Source organism: Chelonoidis abingdonii, chromosome 7, assembly GCF_003597395.2.
Source record: "Chelonoidis abingdonii isolate Lonesome George chromosome 7, CheloAbing_2.0, whole genome shotgun sequence".
Taxonomy (NCBI): domain Eukaryota; kingdom Metazoa; phylum Chordata; order Testudines; family Testudinidae; genus Chelonoidis; species Chelonoidis abingdonii.
Genome location: NC_133775.1, coordinates 20,959,407 through 20,981,234, shown reverse-complemented (window position 1 = coordinate 20,981,234; position 21,828 = coordinate 20,959,407). Strand labels below are relative to the sequence as shown.

The 21,828-nt window shown below is 41.0% G+C and overlaps 1 protein-coding gene across 1 annotated transcript in view; it reads left to right on the top strand.

The window, feature by feature from the left end:
* Nucleotides 1–20,798, top strand: part of LOC116819894 (protein wntless homolog) — a 60,702-nt gene extending 39,904 nt beyond the window's left edge. Inside the window, exons 3-12 of the mRNA XM_032771960.2 lie at nt 2,056–2,180; nt 8,240–8,401; nt 9,719–9,855; nt 10,622–10,790; nt 12,172–12,269; nt 13,657–13,720; nt 14,748–14,891; nt 16,532–16,615; nt 19,172–19,325; nt 19,728–20,798. Coding sequence (XP_032627851.1) covers nt 2,056–2,180; nt 8,240–8,401; nt 9,719–9,855; nt 10,622–10,790; nt 12,172–12,269; nt 13,657–13,720; nt 14,748–14,891; nt 16,532–16,615; nt 19,172–19,325; nt 19,728–19,837 — 1,247 coding nt within the window. The 3' untranslated portion in view covers nt 19,838–20,798. The remainder of the gene's footprint in view (nt 1–2,055; nt 2,181–8,239; nt 8,402–9,718; nt 9,856–10,621; nt 10,791–12,171; nt 12,270–13,656; nt 13,721–14,747; nt 14,892–16,531; nt 16,616–19,171; nt 19,326–19,727) is intronic.
* Nucleotides 20,799–21,828: the final 1,030 nt, after the last annotated feature.

Sequence of the window (21,828 nt, the reverse complement as noted above, 5' to 3'; positions counted from 1 at the left end):
CTCTAATTTCCATACCATGCTACAGTATGTTAACTGTGTGTGTATGTGTTTTTCCTTAAAACTGCAAGAACATCAGCAATGTTATCCAGCTGAACAAAAAGTATGAAAGAACAGTTAACTGTCTAAGGATGTTAGTATAGCCAGTACAAGTAGAGTTACAAACCTTTCACAGTTAAAGTATTTAGCAGAAATTTTATTTTTTTTCTCCTCCAAAAAATAGCTGGTTTCAGTGAAAGGAGTCATTAGTGCACCCAGGTGGGGAATCCAAGTCTTCCTTTATACTGTATTGGTGTATATGAGAACCTTTCTGTTCTTGTCAATTTGAAGGGACACTTCCGTCAGGTTGCGTCTCTGATGGGTGCAGTAATCCCAGACTATTGCTTAATAAAACTCTGAAAACTTTAATTCAGATATATTCTGGATCTTACTTTCTCTTTTTATGCATTTTTCTTGGCTTGGACAAAAATATACTAGTTTTTGCTTTCTAGTTTTCATGACCAGTGATAGTGCAGCAGGGCGTTAGATTTTTAAAAACCACTTCATTTTTGCAAACTGTTCCCACCGGAACTGAAGTCCTGAATGTCCCGTTTTTTTTTTGTTGTTTTTTTTTTTATAGCTTTGTAAAATGGAGTGTGTGGCTGGGCTTTTGGGACCACGTTTGACTGGACTATTTAGCCATTATTTGCTGAAACACTAAAACAGTGGACCTGCGCTTGTGTATTCATATTTCAAGGAAACCTAACTAATGCAAAGATGGCTCTGGGGTATCAGAACTCATGATCGATCTGGAAGACACATCACACATGCGACAAAAACAGCTCGGAAAAAACTGTTGGCGACCACATTAAAGCTTGAAAGCCACCTCCAAACACACTATAAATAGCAAGTCTAAACCACAAACCCATCCACACCCCTTCCCAGCATTCTGTATGAGTGTACCATTACATAATCCCAACAAAAACATAACTCTCTGAAAAAGATGACAAAGGCGTAGGCCAAGCAGAGCTTCAAGAATCTGTTCTTATTCTGTTGTAGATTTGAAATATTTATCCCTTGTAAACTGTAAAGCTCAGTTTCACAAAAGGAGCATAGTATCCATAGCTGGAGCCAGAGATTCAAAAGAATGTTAGCAGCAGATTGACAAGGAACTCTGCACCCATGTGAGCTACGTAAGTGGGGTGGCATTAGGTGGATTTCTTTTGTTTTGAGATCTCTTTTGCACAACATCTCTGTTCATGGTTTGTATATAAATGGCCTTTCTAAACATCTTCAGTGGGGTAGATTAGATGGAATGCACATGGCAACTTATCACATGGTGAGATTTCTGATCTGGTCTATTGGCAACCATGCCACTTTCCGCTTCTAGGGAATTTCAAAGCAGATGCTGTTTATGGTAACCTGTACTTTGAACTACTACTGCTCCAGGCCTGTCCACCACTTTCTGCATCTGCTTCAAAGTGTGCCGTGAAGAAAGATTATCTTCTGAGAGAGATGTTAGAAATGGTGAAAATGGACATGAAAAGAATAACAGCAGGAGAAAAGCAAAAGAGAATGTCCATTTAAGGTTTTTTTTAACACATTCTATCTTACTATACTTAAGATGCACACATATGAAGTGGGGGTAGGGCCCATTACTGAGTGAGAGTTCTGCTTTTGTCGATGGCTATAATACAAATTCAATTGCAGTCATGGTGAAGTGGGTCATGAGGCAGCAAAGCCTTGATATGGGATGCTGGAGTGTGTGTGTGTGTGTGTGTGTGTGTGTGCGCGTGCCCTAGTACCAGTGTTACATAAGATTAGAAGTTAACAAAAATAGAAAAGAATACCCAACACTCATGACCAACAAAGATTGGTCACCCTGGACTTCTAGGACTCCTACTGGAGAATAGATGAACATCCTATAGGGGGTAAATGTCCATATGAGTTGGAGTAGAGGGATTTCCATCACCATATGTAAATCAGAGTTTCTCCTTTATATATTCTGAAATATGTATTCTCACCTTCTTTTGTTGCATACTGTTCCTTTCATAATAAGCTTGGTTGTTACTCTTGCAGAAGACAATGCAGAAGTTACGCTTGATGTGTCCTTGGCCTATCGTGATGACATGTTCAGTGAATGGAAAGAAATGGCACATGCGATAGAGACCCGAAAGCTAAAATGTTCTTTTGCCTCTCCAAAAGTAGGTATTGCTGGTTTGTATGAGCTCTTTTTGCAACTGGACCCAATTCTAACAGCTTTCAGCATTACCAGGTTTCTGTTGGGTGTACAGTAAGTGGATGGGATTTGCAGAGGGGAATGCTGCCAATAAAACCAGATTTCAGAGACTCCAGGGCAAGAGTGACTCTGTGTGTTCTCAAAGGAATGAAATTGGGATCCCAAATAGTCATTAATCCTGGGGTCTACATTGGTGGTTTCATTTTTAACAAACATTATTTCTTAAAATAGACTAGACTTGTAATGCTTGTTTGGTTTTTTGTTTTGTTTTCCCTTCCAGAACTTACTTTTAGTTAAATCACTGTATCATGAACAAAAAATGTTTGGGTGTGGGGGGAAATCCCTACTACCATAAGGTGTTAAGGAGTTGTGGACACTGGGCTAACAATTGTGACTTGGTGGGTTGCGTGAGTGGGTAACTGAGGTTGAGTAATAGTAGGGGAGGTGGGAAGGAGAGAGAAATTTTAACTTTCCATTTTGTAATTCTGGTACTTGGGGGAAGATAACTGAGACTTCAGACTCCTCACCAGAAACACAAAGAACTGAAGTGGCATTTCCTGCAGCAAATCACATCTATGGTGGTGGTTGAACTCATGCACGAGGGTCCTGTTAGGGACCAGGGCCCCACTGTGCTGGGTGCTGTACAAACGCAGAACAAAAAGATAATCCGTGCCTCTGTTCACTGCCCTGTAAGACAAGAAATAATTGGTAGATGTAGCAGATGGACGGGAGAGTTCTAGGAAATAATGATTGGCAGTGGTGTTGATGTACCAGCTGACTGTCCATTGTCAAGTTGGGGGGTGGTGTTGGAAGTTGTGGGTATGAGTAGGCTTGATGGCAAAGGAGAGCTTTAACTAAGAACTTGAAAGAGATCAATGAAGTAGCTTTGCAGGTGTTTGTAGGGAACTATTTCTGCGAGTAAGAGGGAGCATGGGGCGAAAGCATGAAGGTGCTCCTTCAAAAACTGAACACATGGGCATCAAAAGCTAGCCGTTGGCAGAATTGACTAGGGAAGTGAATGGGGGTGGGGGTAGGCCTTGAAAGTGAAGGCAAATACTCTTGCATTTGATGCACGGAAAAAGAGGAGCCAGCGAGAGATGCTAATACTGGGTGATTTGGACAAAATGATGAGTCAGGAAAATGACCTTTGCAGCAGTGTTTTGAATGGATATAAGTGGGGCAAGATTGGCCTTGACAAATGCAGTGGAGAGGGTGTTTGAAGATGTGCGGATGGAGAGGCTGTATCTTCAGGATATTACACAGGAAGAACTGACAAAACTTATACACACATCCTCACGTCCAGGCTATATAGAGTGCTTACCTCTATGTTGGTCATGTTGAGCTTAAGCTGACAACTGGAAGTCCATGAGGAAATATCTGAAAGACAAGCTAAGATTTTAGTCTCTAAAATAGAGAGATCATCAGCAAAGAAATGATGGTGGAACTTGCATTTGTGAATGAGTGAGAGGCAATATGTAGAAGGAGAGGACCTGGGCAAAGCCCTGTGGGACCTGCCCACCCACCCGCTTGCCCTCCCAACTTCAGGAGGAGGAGGGAGAGGAAAAGGATCTTTCAAATGACATATGGAAGGCTGATCGGCAAGAAGGAGACCCTGGAAAGGACGGAGTCACAAGACAGGACAAGAACTTCAGCATAGCCAATCATGCTTCTCATCTTGAAGGTGGCCAATGGGTCAAGGAAACTGAGAATGGAGAATCTTCATACCCAAATTACAACAAAGGTCACTAGAGAATTGAGAGCTGTTTCAGTGGAGTGCAAGTGATGGAAGCTTTCTTGGAGAAGGTCTAGAATGGAATTGGAAGAGACTCCCCTGCAGGCCTTGTAGACAGCACATCTGATTGATGAGCTTGGGGATGAAGGGGGTGGATGAAGTAGTAGCTGGAGAGGCAAGTGGGGTCAAGGATTTTTTTTTTTTATTTTTTATTTTTTTTTTTTTTGAAGATGGGAGAGACTAAAGCAGGGGTCGGCAACCTTTCAGAAGTGTGCGGAGTCTTCATTTATTCACTCTGAGTTAAGGTTTTGCATGCCAATAATACATTTTAATGTTTTTAGAAGGTCTCTTTCTGTAAGTCTATAATATATAACTAAACTATTTTGTATGTAAAGTAAAGAATGTTTTTAAAATTTTAAGAAGCTTCATTTAAAATGTAGAGCCCCCCCAGAGTGGTGGCCAGGACCCAGGCAGTGTGAGCCACTGAAAATCAGCTTGTGTGCCGCCTTCGGCACACATGCCATAGGTTGCCTACCCCTGGACTAAAGTATGCTTGTATTGTGAGAGGAAAGAGCCAGAGGAGAGCGAGAGGTTAAGGAGAAGGGTAAAGAATGACTGCTGGGCAGAGATTGAGGTGTTGAGGGATTGTATTGAGTTTATATTTAATGGCCATCTTACATATACCAGCAAGAAGAATGCATAAAATAACTCAGTAAAAGTGGTAAATATCGGGGTTGATTTTTTTTTTTTGAAAAAATCACCTGATTTTATTTTTTAATCTGTTTCAAAATGAAATCTGAACTTAATACAAGATGTTTTAAAGCTAAACTATTTAAATATGCTGAATCACTGATGGAGCCTCCATCTAAAACTCTGAGTTAGTCGTCGTCTTTTCTATATGAAGAAAGATATTTTCCCCAGTTCTAAGTTTTGAGGTAGTTTTTTATAAATGTGGCACAAATAGATCATGTACTGTATTAAGGGTGTGATCCTGTGGATGAGTCAGGGCTGCATTATTGTGGCCTTTGATTCCAGGAGACACCATGTATCATCTCATCAGGATCATTCAATGAACCCATCTAGTTTCTCATTGAGTTGTAACGATCTGAACAAAAATTCAAGTGTGTAGCTTTGTCACAGTCAATGTTGCAAAGATAACGAAGGGAACTTGAAACTTGACATACGGGTGCAGTGCTCATTTGAGGCATCTTTTAGCCAAGTACAAATCTAGGAATAAAGGAAAATGTTGAAATTACAAGATACTTCTATAACAGCCACTTTGCCTCAGCTTCACTGAAGAGAGCAGGAGGATGCAAACTAATCCTCCTCCAGGATGGAGGACGGAATTTGTTAGTTGGCTGTCTGGAGCTGTTTAAGAACTGGCCCATTCTGATGACAGTTTATGAAGAAAAGCATGGCAGAATAGATGGAACTATCACAGCCAAAGTAGGCAACTTCAAACATAAGGGAAAATGTAAGCGGTAGGATTCAGTATATTCAGTTTCTGCTGTTTGCCCAAGGCTGTGGAAATAAGTGCTGCCGTATTGCTGATGCTGTTGAAATTTTGGAGATTCCAGGCAATAAAGAAGCAGATGGATCAAGCACTTACTCCCCCTAATTTTCTTGCCAATATTCTAACCAGAGTATCAGGATAGATGCCTAACTGCTGAAGATCATATTACTATGACATAGGTATCTAAATATTAAAACCAAAATAAATTGAAGGGCTGGCGATGAACCATTCAAGCAGTGAATGTTTGCTGCTGATCTTTTAAAGAAAGTCACACCACTTAACTGATTTAAATCACTAGCCAAGCACTTGGCACCATAGTTGTTGAAGTTCTAAACCAGCTTTTGACAGCAATAGCCTCTTGTGAAGGGACAGAGTATTTTCTTCATGTGAACTAATTCATGCGAGGTTGAAAAATCAATTGGGAGTTAAAATAGAAAAACTTGTCTGTCTGTCTCTGTTCCAGGCTGTGAATAAAAACAAAAGGGAGGGGATCAGATCTCCTAGTTAAGTTTGTTTTCAAAGTTTTTCAGTCTCTTGAGCATGAGACCGAGGGTAGGTATGTCTACACTAGAAACACACTGCCATGGCAGTGGAGACACTACAGTGACGGAAGGGAGGGTTCTGTTTGCTGAAGTAAATCCACCTTTCTGATGCCTGGTCTACATGGGGCCAGGGGATCGATCTAAGTTATACAACTTCTGCTATGTGAATAAGGTAGCTGAAGTTGACGTACTTAGGGATTGATTTTTATTGTCTAGACTAGATGCGATAAATCAATTTTCCCTGCTAGATCAATCTCTGCCCACCAGTCCAGCTGGTAGTGAACACAAACCTTTAGAGGTAGTAGCTAGGTCATCTGAAGAATTCTTCCATGTAATGCTGTCTACACTGTGTGGCTTAGTCATCTTAACTATGTCTCAGGTGTGACTTTTACACATCCCTAAGGAATGCATCTAGGTTGACCTAACTTTCTAGTACAGAGCAGCCCCTCAGGTGAGTAGGAAGTTAAGCTCAAGACACTTTCACTTAAGCATATTTGAAAAATTTTCCCAGGGCTCACCTGAGAGAGTTTTAATTCATTACAGCAGTTAATTCCTCTGTTCCTTTAATAAATCATTTTAGTTGTAAATGTGAAACATCGTATGATAAGAGAAATTTATGTATCCAAAACATTTTAAGGTTGTTTAATAACTGCACATTTTTGTGCAGTTTTAATGAAACTCCAATAGCCATACTAATGCAGCTTAATACATGAGTACAACTTTAATTGTCCAATAAATAAGGAATATATCGTTCACTATTTTCTAACATACTAATCTGAAAATCTCAACCTATAGAAGCGTTTAAACAAATGTATATAGTTAGTGTATCCTCCTAGGTAGCAAAAAAGTAGCAGTCTAATGTAAAGGCTCTGTCTAATTGTAAATAAACATGTTTTAATGGCTATATCAACCAATGAACATGTACCTTACTTTAGAAAATTAACTGATGTACAAATGGAGAGGTTGATTAAAATCAATTATTTTAAGCATGATTTAAGTGACCAAGTGAAAAGCATAGTTTTTAATCGATCTACCCTGATAAATATTAAGCGGCAATTGATCTTTTTGCTGGCAGTTTGTCAAACAATGCTGGTTAATTGATTCCAGACCTATTATCCCTGCTTAGCATCTGATATTTGAATATTAGATGCTGCATAATTACTTCTGCTTACAGTTTTTTGTCTAAATGCTTAGTGCATTCAATATCAATTACAGACTTTAGGTCTAGGGGTCTAAATCAAATTTCTATTACTTACTCTATTCACTACCTGTACTTATAAGTCATTCTGTGTGGGGAAAATTGAACATTAAAAATGATGACTTTACATTCTGAAACTGCTACACAATAAAATAACTTTAAAAATGAACATGCCTAAGTACACTTGATTGGATTGTAGTGATCTGTGCTGTGAAACAATTGGAATAATTTAACAGTACCGATATTACTGACTAAACTAGCCAGTTAATTGCACCATTAATGTGCACCACTAAGCTCTACTGGATGGAACTGGAACTGTTCAGCCATTTGTCAGGCCCTGTTCTGCTAACTGAGAGTCTCTTTTAACTCCGTTTGGAAAAGCCAGACCAAGACTATTTGTAACCTACCCTTGCTACCACAGGAAGTTCTAAGTAGTCATAGCATATAGCATAGTGACATCCATGAACTTCTTTTTGGCTACGGATTAAAACAGGCAAAAACTATAGTATTGAGGCAAATGGTCACTCTTCAGGAAGAAAAGGGCTCAAATATGTTCTCATCAATTTGTTTTCAGAGAAAACTGGTTGATACATAGTGAACTGCTTTTCCATGTGGATTTGCTTTCTTTTTATATGTATTGCTACACCGCTACCTCAATATAATGCCATCCGATAGAACATGAATTTGGATATAACACGGTAAAGCAGTGCTCGGGGGGGGGGGGGGAGGCTGCACACTCCTGTGGATCAAAGCAAGTTCAATATAACACTGTTTCACCTATAATGCAGTAAAATTTTTTTTTTGGCTCCCAAGGACAGCATTATATCGAGGTAGAGGTGTACATACTTCCTGGTTCCCTAAAAGGGGAAAGGTTAGGATGTGATGAAACAAGAAGTCTGTGCTGTACATCTCCAAATTAGAGTCCCTGGAAGGACTAGTTATTGCTTTACAACTATCGATTTTTATCATCTTTGAAATCCAAATAAAAGTGATCCAATCTGATCTCTTTGCATTTTCCCTCTCTCCACTATTCCACTAGACCATAGAGCATGAAGGCCGACACTATGACTGTGATGCGCTCACTTTCATGGAAATTGGAACTGTGGCTCACAAATTCTACCTCCTCAACATTCGACTCCCTGTGAATGAAAGGAAACAAATTAATGTGGGAATTGGGGAAATAAAGGATGTTCGCCTGGTGGTAAGTGTGCATGCCTCATTTCTATCTTTACTCTGGGCTCCCGTCTCTTCTGGAGTAGGTGTGTAATGTAGACTCACTGCTGTGTCAAAGGTGGAAAGATTTGTAGAATCGAACCTTTTATTGGGTTTATGATTTTGCTGTGGTAAAGTAACCCATGACTGATAGAGAAATGGGAAGGAGTTTTGCTGTTCTGTACTAAAACCACAATTGCAATTGTTCTATTCTCTAGTAAGAAAATAATGTCATTATCTTCTTACAAGGTCAGTAAACTTGTATGATTTCATCATCAATGCAGCCCCTTTTCCCACTGGATCTCTTCTTTTGACTATTCTCATCTAGTTATTATCCCTCCCCTTTCCCACCATGCTAACTTCGCTAGTGGGATAATTCACTGCTATTCTGGTCTGTTGGTAATTGCTTCCTTGACTGACTCCAGAAGCAGGCAATTTTTATTATGCCTGACTAACATTTTTCTATTGCATACAGTCTGGCTTTGGATCAGAGTTAAATTAAACTGGAAAAATATGCCTCCTATCACATGGGCACTTTAGGCGTAGAACTTAAAATAAGGAATGAGAGGAAATAAGAGACCTGGAATAATAGCACTTGAAGAGGAAATCCCTTTAATCATGTCACCTTTTGATTTTAATTTAAATGTGTTAAGTGTCTTTGTCTCTGCCTCATTTCAGTCTTAGGTAATTTTGTCCATCAAGGTGCTGAGAGCCTAAATGGTTCTCCTGTTTTACCACCATTTAATGCAGTAGAGCTACTCGCTCTCCTCTCACTATTTTGGCTTTTGATTGGCACTGTTTCTGGAGTAATGATCAATTTGCCTATTAGCTCTGAGTATTTATTGGGGTTACCATCATGTATATCTTCATTCCGCATTTAATAGTAAAGTTGACTAATTTTCATGTTAGAATAAATTTAGTTTAAATGCATAGCAAATTATATTTTTGCATACAGTTTAATCAATAACCCTATTAAACACCAGTACTAAAAATCTGTTTTTATAAATTTCTGGTTATTTGGAAATTGAATTGGTGGAATATTTGCGTTAGTTGTCAGAAGTCCTTAAAAATTCTATTTGGACTGAATGGTCAGGACACCCATTAAACAGCGATGTACAGCGCTTTCCATTTTGTCCAACAGTTCAGCTGTGCATTTCACAAGCAATGCTCTTTAATATTAAAGTGGTTGTAGTTTAGACTATTGCAGTTTCTGTCAGGCCCTGTGACTATCACAGGATCTGATTTTGTCTGTAAATAAGGACAGTGGAATATCGTACAGCTCCCACGTTTAAACTTGTATCCTCAGAGTATCCATCAAAATGGAGGTTTTACAAAGGTGTGGTTTGCAATGAAAACCTTCCTCACGCCCAGCATCTTCATCATCATGGTTTGGTATTGGAGACGGATCACGATGATGACACGCGCTCCTGTCCTGCTGGAAAAGTGAGTAGAGGAGTAACGCACTGTGATCCAGACAACACGTAAGATATTTAAACCAAAATGTATGCCTCATGCAAAGCCTGGGTAAACTGGCCATGTGCTAGATTGCCATCCCTGTGGGTCCATTTTCCTTCTTTCCCCACTCTTAGCCAAGCCAATGTGGCAGCAGAGCTGCTCTTCAACCTCTGTTGCAGTCTTTGTTCTGCAATAGTCTGCATAGCTGATACATTCCTCCTATGTGTGCGTGTGACTAGACCCTTCTGCCCTTCTCTCACAGCAATCATGGAGCTACAGAATTTGCCTCTCATAACTTTTTGGTGGTGCACAGGAAGCCCCTGCAGAGCTGTGTGGCAGACAATGTCTGTACGCTCTGTGTCAATTCCCCAAAACCTGATCCATATCTCCTAATGTGCCAGAAATACGCTAGGCTGCTGCATTAGGGTCCCCCCGGCCTGTGGGTGCATGTGTAGGATTAGCACCTTAAGAATTTGACTGCCCAGCCAGTCCTTTGAAAACAGCAACTGGTTTTCCATTTTGACTCCTGAGCATGGGCTTTGTTTGAAATGGATACATTTCTTGCCAGTTACTGAGTCACCCTTTATTAACGGTGTCTCTGTGGGGGCAGGATAACAGGACTACTATGTGGGGGGTGGGGCTGAACAGGAAGGTATCGTGGCAAAAAGAAGGAAACTTCTACTTCATGAAGTTTGAGTTCCTCTTGGTCCTTTCTTTGAAATGAAAAGGGATTCTGTTCTGTCTGCTTCTCCAGGGTAATCTTTGCTCTTGGGATCTCCATGACGTTCATAAATATTCCAGTAGAGTGGTTTTCCATTGGCTTTGACTGGACTTGGATGTTGCTCTTTGGAGATATTCGACAAGGACTCTTCTATGCCATGCTTCTGTCATTTTGGATAATCTTTTGTGGCGAGCACATGATGGTGGGTATGACTATGGAGTAAAGAGTATCTCGTTCCCTTTAGAAATCTGATTAATTGTTTTGTAGCATATGGGAATAAATGCTGAGGAGAAAGTTACCAGCCAGACTTTCCCACTGGTTTAGATGTATGCATCTTAGCTAGGAAACAAGCATCTCCTGGTTTCACAAACCCTCTCCCCAAGAGGAATTGCAGCATCAGTGGTTGTCTTAGACAAGCTCCCCTGGTGGATACTGGATATTTGCAAAGCAACAACTTGGAGTGTTGTGCACATTTTTCATCAGATCTCCTCTTCCTTGGAAATATCATAATGCTCCAATGCCCAGACTGGCAGAAGAGTGTTAGTCTATGGGCTTGGCTACATAGTGCTCCAGCCCACACCAGTGGACTGCACCTTCTAGATCACACCAGCATGTCACATGCTAACTGGCCTGTGTGGATGCTGCTGGCGGGCACTTAAAGTTCCCTACTGCCTATTAATGTACCACATAGACAAGCCCTATGTTTAAGCCAAACTCCTCACCTACTTTTCTCTGGATGGACACACTGCTTGCTAATCTCCTACAAATAGAAATGTACAGATGCCCCCAAAGCTGAGAGGTTACTTATCTAACTCTTCTTTGGGAGTCACCTCTGTGCGTTCCCACTACTTGTCATACCGACTTCTGAGTAGAGGGAAAGGTGGGCATCCGTACTGTGTGGTTTGGGAGAAGGAACCAAGGCAGCTGGGGCCGGGGGGGATGGACAACTGCATTTCCATATGTAGAGTAGGGCAGGGGTGGGCAAACTTTTTGCCCTGAGGGCCACACTGGGGTGGGGAAATTGTATGCAGGGCCATGAATGTAGGGCTGGGGCAGGGGGTTGGAGGGTGGGGTGTGGAAGGGGGGTGTGATGTGCAGGAGGGGGCTCAGGGCAGGAGGGTTGGGTGCAGGAGGGGTGTGGGGTATATCAGGGGGCTCAGCGTGGGGGTTGGATGCAGGAGGGGTGCGGCATGCAGGAGGGGACTCAGGGCAGGGGATTGGGGTGCAGCAAGGGGTTTGGGTGCAGAGTGCCAGCTCCAGCCCAGGGCCGTTTACCTCGAACAGTTCTGGAGTGACAGTGGTGCGCAGGGCCATCGCTTGCCTACCTCTAGGGAGGGCAATGATGTCTCCCTCTCACAAGCTCTTTCATGTATCCCCAATGAACCTGGCTTCCCAATGAAGTTATGCAGCTTAAAATCTGGGATGCCATATCCCACCATGGAAATGCACAGAGGTGACTCCAAAACAGCACCTAGTAAGTAACCTCTTTCTTGACTTTGCTATGAGTCTCACTGGGTGCATAATTCAGTCACTTTTTTCCCCTTTCATGAATTAACTTTTTTTTCCATGGCTTGATTCATTAGGATCAAAATGAACGAAATCGTCTTTCTGGGTACTGGAAACAGGTTGGGCCCATAGCTGTTGGTGCCTTCTGCCTTTTCATCTTTGACATGTGTGAGAGGTAACGGAGACACTTCTTTTTCTCTCTTAGACTCTGTAGTGCTAATACGATTGTGCTCTGATCTCAGGTGCTGCCCTCTTTTTACAGGGGCAATTGTTTGGATACAATTGATCTTTACGCTAGGTCCATGTTGGTTTTGCATTTTTGTAATAGCTTTTTTGAGACAAGAATTGAAAAGTTGGTACAAAGGCTTAGCACTTTTCAGGCCATTTGGGTCTACCCACACCAACACTGGTATTCACCAGCCACTTTTCTGTGCCTTTAGGGAAGGGAATGGCAAGTCCTTTTGCCTCAGACTAGGTATTCAAGTCATTAGCCCCCTTATAACTCTATTTCCTCAAGCCCAGTGTTGAATTTCTTAGACATCCCAGTAGCAATTTCCCCAATTTAAGTTTTTTCTCTTCCAGATCAGATTGCATTACTTAAAAGTAGACTTTTTTTACAGGAAAATGACTGACCGAAAGTGAGAGAGAGAGAGAAAAGGTAGCTCTTGTATGGCTAGGCAGGCAAAGTTCACAAAGCATTGAAATATTACATGTCTAAGGACAAAAAAATGTTTTTGACTTGTAGCTTAAAGGGTATATTGAGCAATCTCAGAAAGCTGCACTGAACAGTGAGTGAGTTTCAGGATGAAAATGCAGTAGATCTAGTCCTGTGTCTTATATTTAAAAAAAAAAAAAAAAAAAGATTTTATCCAGCTCTGTTCCCATTGTGGGCTAAAATACAATTCCTTACAGTATTGCTTCATTGGTATGTGTGTCAAGACATAAGTTAGTCCAGTCTTATAGAAGAAAATTTCATCCCTTTTTCCTGTCTTAACATTTACATGGGGAAGATTTTTATTGCATGTATCCTATACACTTCCAGCCAACACTTTTTTTTTGAAGCAATGTGGAGTCATCATAATTCTGCATAATTGAAAAGGAGGTTTAATACTGTGCAAGTGACAAGAATTCCTTCTCAGCTAGTGTGCTTGACACCATAAACAATACATATTTTAAAAATGCTATCACTTGCATAGCTGATGCAAGTCATTTTGGACAAGCAAGGTACAGTCTGCGCCAATGCTGACAGCAACTGTCCAGCCATTTGCTTCACCATTTTTCTTGCAAAGAGACAAGAAGGCTTTTCCTTTGGCTTTTATAGTACTGTGAAGTTGTGTTGGAACCGTTTCTGTAAGATTACATGTCCGCTGGAATGTAAACTGAAATCTCCCCACCCACCTCCAAACACGTTCCCAAATTACAAAATAACACTACTCGTTTTTCCAAACTGTTAAGTTCGATGTATAGGAATGTGTATTTTACAGTATCTTTGACTCTTCGCACATGAATTCTGATTGCCCTGAATTCTCTTTTTTTTTTCTTTTTTTTTTTTTTTTTTTAAGAGGGGTACAACTGAAAAATCCATTCTACAGTATCTGGACCACAGATGTTGGCACGGAGCTGGCTGTATCCTTTTATCTGTTGTGCAGTAGCATTTATTTTGTGTTAGGTTTTTGGAGTAAGAAATAAGTTTTCAGTAACTAAAATGTTCACTTTCTCAAAGTACTTATTGAACCTGATGAAAAGTATATTCACTTGAGTAAAATGGGACTAGGAAATTGGTTTGACTTGAATATAGTGGGGGATCTAGAGTATCCTTTGAATGAACAACTTTATGGCTTTGTAGGAGAACACTTCTAAAAATATTAGTGCAGCATGTAGGTTTTTCCTGCAGAATGAATTCTGAGATTTAATATTGAGATTAGAAAAATTAGCATTTGCCTCAAGCTGCAGAAAGTCTAGGAAATGGCACATCTTGAGTTAGGGTTTGGGTATTAGTGATTCTAGAAAAAATCTTATCCTCTCTGTACCCTGTCTAAATTGCACCCTTTATGCTATTCCCTCTCCTGGTCTGAACTAGAGCAGTTTTTTTCTCTGGGGCAGTTCGTTTCATTGCTGACACTTGGAAGTGTGGTCCTGCAGCATTTATACAAATCGCTTTTTAAATTTGCCTGGTCATGCTGGAAGTGCTTTCAGCTGCATTTAATTTTTATTATCAGGCTAAGATAAGGTAATGTGATTAGTTTCACTTCCCCAGCATCCCAGCCCTCTTGCAGGAGTTGCCTGGATCGCATGTTGGTTGGTTATTACTTTTCGACCTCTCTGCTAAGCCCTGTCTCTTTGTACCAGCAGAGCAGAAGTGACAATTCCATCTTAGCCTTTTTAGCCTGCAGGAGTTTTAATATTTTATCCTCGTTAACACCATGTTAAGTGCATGGGGAACAACCAAAGCATTGGCTCTGGGATTGAGCTGGGGAAGGGACCATGAAGCATACACTCTCTCAGACGGAAGCTTCTATTTAATGCACACTAAAAGCCTGAATTAGGCTCATTGTGATCATTAACTTGCTTTTGTAAAGTTCTAATTTACCTGAATATTTTCTTCAATCTCTTGCTTTGTCAAGTAGTTGTTCCTTTTAACTTTACTGTTCAGATGGCATTTATTATAGTGGCAGGAATCTGCCTTTGCCTCTACTTCCTGTTTTTGTGTTTCATGGTGTTTCAAGTGTTCAGAAACATTAGTGGGAAACAATCCAGCCTCCCAGCAATGAGCCAGGCTCGCAGGCTTCATTATGAGGTTAGAAAACCCTTGTTGGATTACAGTTGGGCATGTGCGTGCGCTCGTTGCTTTAGTATTCCAAAAAGACGACTGGTGATCTACCAGAAAAACTGTATCCACCCTCATTAGCTTTTTCCATAATTTAGAAAACTTTCTGTATTTTACCAGCTTTCTCATGCTGCTAATACCACCCTAATGTCAGCTCACAAAAAGGTAGTCAACTTTTCTTCATTCTGATATTTAGCTCCCACCAGTGCTTTCAGTCTTCAAAGTACTTTACAAACACTAACCCACATAATGTACTCATCGGCATTTACTTCCAGTCGGCTCTATGTTTCTCTTCAGAGCGGTGTGGCCCGGTGGTAAAAACCTTTTGAGATCTAGTGATATAAAACACTGTTGTTACAGATGAGGACAATGATGCAGAGTGCTCATGTGTCTTGCCCAAACCGCTTGAGTCTGCATAGGAATAGGATTAAAAATCAGGAGTTTCTGGCTTGCCATCCTCTCCTTAGTGTTTGTCCCTGGCCAGAACTGTACTCATTCCTCTTTAATTGCTGTTGCAGAGCAGAAGGAGGAGCCCAGATAGAGTTGCAGTCAAGCCAAAAATGCCTGTTTTCTTGGTGATAAAGATTTGTGTGTCCATAAAACTTTGGTAGAAAATGTTCTGATGAGTCAAACTCTGCATCTAATCAGGTCGTTTGTGACTCATTAAAAGGCACATTACTTGTTCCAATAAGAATCTGTATTTTTGCAGACGTTTCCCTGAAGTATTAGCTCTTTCATCTCTTCCCTTGAGTTAAAAGTATGGCACCGGTATTATGGACTTGTGTTACAGGAGAGCTTAGGGCTCCACTGCTCTCAGCACTGTGCAAACATTTAACAAAAAGACAGTCCTTGCCAGTCTTGCCACATTCAGCCCACCTGCTGCATAAACCTAACTTGTAAAATGTCCTCACTCCCCTTAGATGTCTGAGTCAGTGTGATTCCAAACTAACACAACTAAAATCTATCTTTGTTAAATTCAAAACAGATTTAAAAAAGCAAACATCTGTGATAAATTCACATGGTTTGGGGGTCTTATGTCATTTGTTTGATGTCCTTAATCTACAGTCCAGCATTCATTTAGTCACTTTAAATTCTTGGCCACGGGAAATTAGATGGGGAAAGTTTGCATCCTCCTCACATGAACTCCTTACACTTACAGAAACAGAAAACATTTGTAAAGTAGATCACTCCTGGTATAACCTAACAAACCCTCATCAGATATGTTTAGAAAGAATGTATATCTGTTTTAGCAAGGAAGCCACAGACTATCAAATATGCTGTTAATTTAATGAAACCTTTTTGCTTAAACTCAAGTGCCTCCTTCACATTAGCTCTAAGTAAATCAGTTTAATTTTACATAAGCAAATGTAATGGAAAGCAGTAGCAGTCAAGATCTCTAAACCCCATTCAATGTAACTGGGAGGAATGCAGACGTGTAGGGAACAGAGAATATTGGCTGTCACCAGGGCAGGACAAAGGAGCAAGTGGGTGATTGTGGGTTTTGTGGTTTTGGATTAATCTTTTTTCCAATTTCCATCTTGTAGAAGCTAAAAATTGAAATGGGATTGTCTGTTCTGTTAAGGTGATCAGTGTAATCTCTCTTGAAATAGGGGCTGATTTTTAGGTTCAAGTTCTTGATGCTCATCACTCTGGCCTGTGCAGCAATGACTATTATCTTCTTCATTGTCAGTCAGGTGAGTGTGCTGAAACCAAACTTAGTATGATAGAGTGCAGTATCCAAATTCCTAGGTAGCCAAGATATTGGTTATATCCTAGTTCAGAGGACACGGGAATGCATAGATTGTAGGTGGGGCTTGTATCATCGGCTCATTGTTAAGGCTGCCTGATATTTCCCATTATAAGACTCAGTTTTCAGTGGTTATAACTTTGGCAAACTTAAACCGTTTGGGCTGAAATTTTTCATAATGAGTGTCTGCCTCAGGATAGCGTTCCCTCCACCCCCACCCCCTACATTTCAGCCAAAATGGGGTGCAATATGAAGGGGTGGGAAGGGTGGCTTGTCCACGTGTTTAAAAAAAAATTCTGGTGACCTTTTTTCTTTGAAAATCTCTAATGTGAGTAGACAATTATGGACTGTCATCATACATGTTAACAAGGGGGCCGAATTCAGGTTGCATAGGCAACTTTAATTCTAAGATCATAAGAACAGCCTTACTAGGTTAGACCAATAGTCCATCTAGTCCAGTATCTGGTCTTCCAACAGTGGCCAATGCCCCAAAGGGAATGAACAGAACAGGTAATCGAGTAATCCATCCCCGTGTTGCCCATTCCGAGCTTCTGTCCAACAGTCTAGGAACACTATCTCTGCCCATCCTGTCTAATAGCCATTGATGGACCTATCCTCCATGAACTTGTCTAGATGGGTTTTTTAATTCTATGATTTAACTTTTGAGTGCTTGATTTTTGGAATCTTAAATGCTCAACAGTTTTTTGGGCATGAGGAAGTTTATATCTGTGTCTCTCTTCCTTCTGAACTTGGATTTAGCCTATAGATTATATTTTTATTATTATATGTCCACATATTGTGTATTGGGCTGTTCTAAGTTGCACAGGCAAAACCCCATGTACCCTCTTGAAGGTCTACCCCACAGTATTCCTCTGAGAATAAGCCCCTTCACTCTCTTGACCAGTTACCAAGACTACAACCTCCCAAAATGACTTTCCAGTGTTAAGATATATTTTATTGGTCTCGGGTGTAAGGTGTCAATCACAGTTTATATAGATATGTAGGCTTTAGTTGCAGAAATACAATGAATACACCTTTATAAGTTAATAGTCAAACTCCTTTCTACTTTTGAAAGAGCTGTTCTGAAACTTTGTCATCTGAATTTTCTAAAGAGTAATACTCTTTTCCTAAGGAAAATGTCAGTTGTAGGACAACTTCAGTTTTTCTGGGGACGTGGAGGTGAACCTTCTTTTCTACTAGGGAAACTGAAAAGACAGCTCACCAGCTAGTCACTGGAGTAGGGGGACTGACAGGCCCAGTTCTTTGGCTGCAGGAATTGGGAGGAGTGGGTCAGCTTCACTGCAGGCAGAAAGCAAAATTGATGAGAGCCTCCCAGATGGGCAGCTGAAAGATCTGGGTTTTGGGAGAAGCACAATGAAGTTTTTTCTTGAAATCCTTTCCTGTGAAAAATTTTGGATGTTTCATTTCTGTTTGTGATAACTTTTTTTTCAAAAAGATGAAATTTTTCACAGGAAGGGATTATATTTTCTTGCCAGTTTTACTTGTAAGCACTTCTGCTGAGTCGTGCACAGAAGTACCCTCAGACATACTATATTAGAGAATCTAGCAGCTGTATTCCCTTTGCTTATGGAAAACAATTCCGTAGGCTGATTGTCATGGCAAGATGACTCTGATCTAAAAATCTGTTCAGTTGAAGCAATTGGCTTGAAGTAGTACCTCAAATCTGGCAAATCATTTTGTCTGGCTACTTTAATCAAGTTTGGTATTTTTGTTTGTTTAAAGGCTATGTTCTGCCACTGTCCTCTCCCCCGCCCCCACCTTAAAGCAGAGCTCCTTATTTTCTATGGGGAATTCTGCTTTAAAGTCGATGGTAGGCTGTGGCTCCAAATGACTTTTTAATTTGGCTTTTAAAATGGAAGGCAGTCAAGGTGCACAGCTCATGCATTTCATTTGTTGTCAAAATATTTATTAATATTAAATGGCTGTTTTTCTTAACTCTCCATGGAGTCTCTTGTCTGTTTCTTTATATCTGGAGCTAATGCTATCAGCCATAAGTCTCTGCCGTAAGACAGAAGCAGTGAGACATACTGGATGCCATTAGCTCTCTGCATTATTCATGCTGTTTTCTTCTATAAAAGGTTTATTTATAGACCCTCTAAAGTTTTCAGACATAGCCAGTTTCCCAGGTACTGCTCGATTTATAATTATCCTCTCACTATAATCTTTTATGAGTGGAATGATCTAACCTGAATATTCTGAGATAAATTTTTTGTTATTTTTAAACAACAAACCAAAGATGAATAAAGTTTCTAATACGAATCTTGTTGCATATGCCAATCCTTATAGATTGGTGGCAGGGGAAGAGACTTTTTAGTACAGACTTTACTTCCATGTGTTTGCTATCTGGACGTGAATTGTACATGTACTTCATTCTGTCTAATTTCAGATTTCTCTGTATCTGCTCTTAGAAACATGTACTTGCTCATCATAGAATTCTCCTTACCTATCTGTCTCTGTTGAATCTCTGCTTTGTTGTGGACAGGTGACTGAAGGCCATTGGAAGTGGGGGGACTTCACAGTACAGGGGAACAGTGCCTTCTTCACAGGCATCTATGGGATGTGGAACCTCTACGTCTTCGCTCTTATGTTCCTATATGCTCCATCACACAAGAATTATGGTGAAGATCAATCAAATGGTAAACTGGGCTCTGGTGTGGCTCTTAATTGCTATCAATACTAACTTGAAATAGTCTGGGAACAGCATTATGTAGCTATAGTGGAGGAAATGAAAGACAAGACTGAGGAATGGAACGAAACAGTTTTGTTTGTTGAGTTGACAGTTGGTTTCCCTTGGAATATCTTTCAGTGGCTTTCCAGCATTAGCTCATGTAACAGTGTTTGGTTCCTTTGCAGTAGTTTCAGTCCATTCTTCACTTCAAATGAATCGAAGGAATCATGGAAACCCTTCTTAGTTCTCAGTTTTAGAAAAGCTTATTGTTTCCAAGACGCAAACTCTAGGGAAATTTAACCTGGCAGTCACTCTCTCGTTCCCAGGTCCTCCTTTGTGCATCATGCTGAAACATAGCTTTATATTTCAGGTGACCTCGGAGTAAGTAGTGGGGAGGAGCTTCAGCTCACCACCACCATCACCCATGTGGATGGACCAACTGAGGTTTACAAGCTGGCTCGCAAGGAGGCTCAGGAATAACTCCTGGAACACCTCACTTGGGACAAACACAATGAAGTACAATACACAGATTGAGACAACATCCTCCTTGAGCAGACATCAGAAATAACTCGCTCTACAAATGCCCAGTATTTATAGTGTGCTCACTGAGCAGTGGAACTAAAATAGAACCTTTATAAACTCTTTTAATATGGTGTCGTTATCTCTGGGGGAGGGCAGGATATGTATTCTATATTTTACAGACATGCTAAACGAACACTATAAGGATGCAAAGTGAAACGTTCGAAGAGTTAAAAGCCAGGATTAATTTTGCCTGTGGAATCTTAATTTGGCTTCTTGTGTGTATGCAGGATGATAGTTTTTAATTACTGGGGTTTTTTTCACAGGTCTCTTGCCTCATTCAATGCACAAAATACAGTGCTCACTTAAGAAGAGGTGTTTAGTATTTTTTGTTTTCTTTTGTGTGTAATTTCCTCATAAACACCCCCCCCCACACACACACACACACACTCTGCAAAATTATATTCTGTATCTAAGCATATTGACACCCTCTTTCTCCTTTCTCCCCCCCCCCTCCGCCCCCCCCCCCGGGTTGGGTCACTGGCAGGGTTCAAACCTTTAGACCTGTAGCATAGACCTTTCCACTTAAGCTAACAGTGACTGGTAGCAGTAGTAGGCTGTTACCTGGTGTGTGGACTAGGCACTGAAGAGGGAAGAGAGATGCACACTTCACTAGTGGGTTTCACAGCTATTTGCTGACAGAGGAATGTAGAAACTCTGAACTCCTGGATTCTTTTCCAAGTCCTAGAGGGGAGTATAGTCTAGTGGTTATAAACCATTCTTCCCTTGTCCCCCAACTTTCCTGTATCCTCCTGTCTGCCCCACTCCCATTGGGCAGTGCTTTTATATTGTGATGCCAGCTTTTCCCAACCTAGAACTAAAAACTTTCTCAGATAGAAGCACTGTAAAAAAAACAAACAAACTATATCCTGGGAAATTTCCCAAAACCTGGGAATTTGTGAGTAAAATGTTTCAACTTGGGAAATTGGGCATCTTCATTCAAAACATTTTATGCAAAAATTCCCAGATTGTGGGAAATTTCCCAGGATATAGAAGCACTATCATTGGGCTGCTGAAACCCCTTCTCTCCCCCACCCCTTCTTCCTCCATTTCTCTCCATTCTAGTGAAGGCTCCTTATCCATGATGCCTGGGTGTCAGAGGGAGCATTGAGGACACAGGAGAGACTTGTCTCCCTCTGTTCCTGTGCCCAGTGCCACAGCATCCTGCAGCAGCTAGGAGGAGCAGTTGCAGGGCACCTCCTGCTTAGAGGCTGCAGCACTAGCATGGAGCGTAAGCGGAGATGGAATGTCTGGAGAACTTAGCTGCCAAATCTGCACTGAGCATGTGAGAACCAATATTTTTCAGTGTCTCATAACTTGGCCAAGCTTCCTGACCAGTTCTTAGACTCTTTGGGGAGTTTTAGCTCTGGCAATGTCCTGCAGACAACTGCACAGTTGAGCAGGACTTTCCCTGCAATTGCTGCTCTTGGCTGCTGCAGGATGCTGTAGCGCTGCACACAGTATTAAGTCCTGTGTGCTCCCTGCTAATGCCCAGGCAGTGTGGAGGAAGAAACAGCCTGATTTCAAATGCAGAGGGGCGATGCAGACCTGGAGGGAGAGGGACTGGATTAGGATACATGTGGATTGGGGATGTAGCTAGAGCTGTGGTGAGGGAGAGAGGAAAACTAAGACAGGCATGGGTTAGAGGGGACTAGGGCAAAAGGGGAGAGACAGAGAGATGGGCAGAAGGGTCTGTGCCTGCTAGAGTGCATGCTATGCCAGAACCTGGAATGGATTCCTCAGTGTCTCATTCCTGCTGTCAGCAAATATCTTTTGAAACTCCTTGCAAAGTTTGTGTCTCATCCCCCTCTAGAGCTTGGTCCATTCAGAGGATGAGTCTACTGCTATGGGTTGCTCAAATAATAGAGGTTTGTGCTGCGGATCTAAAGGTT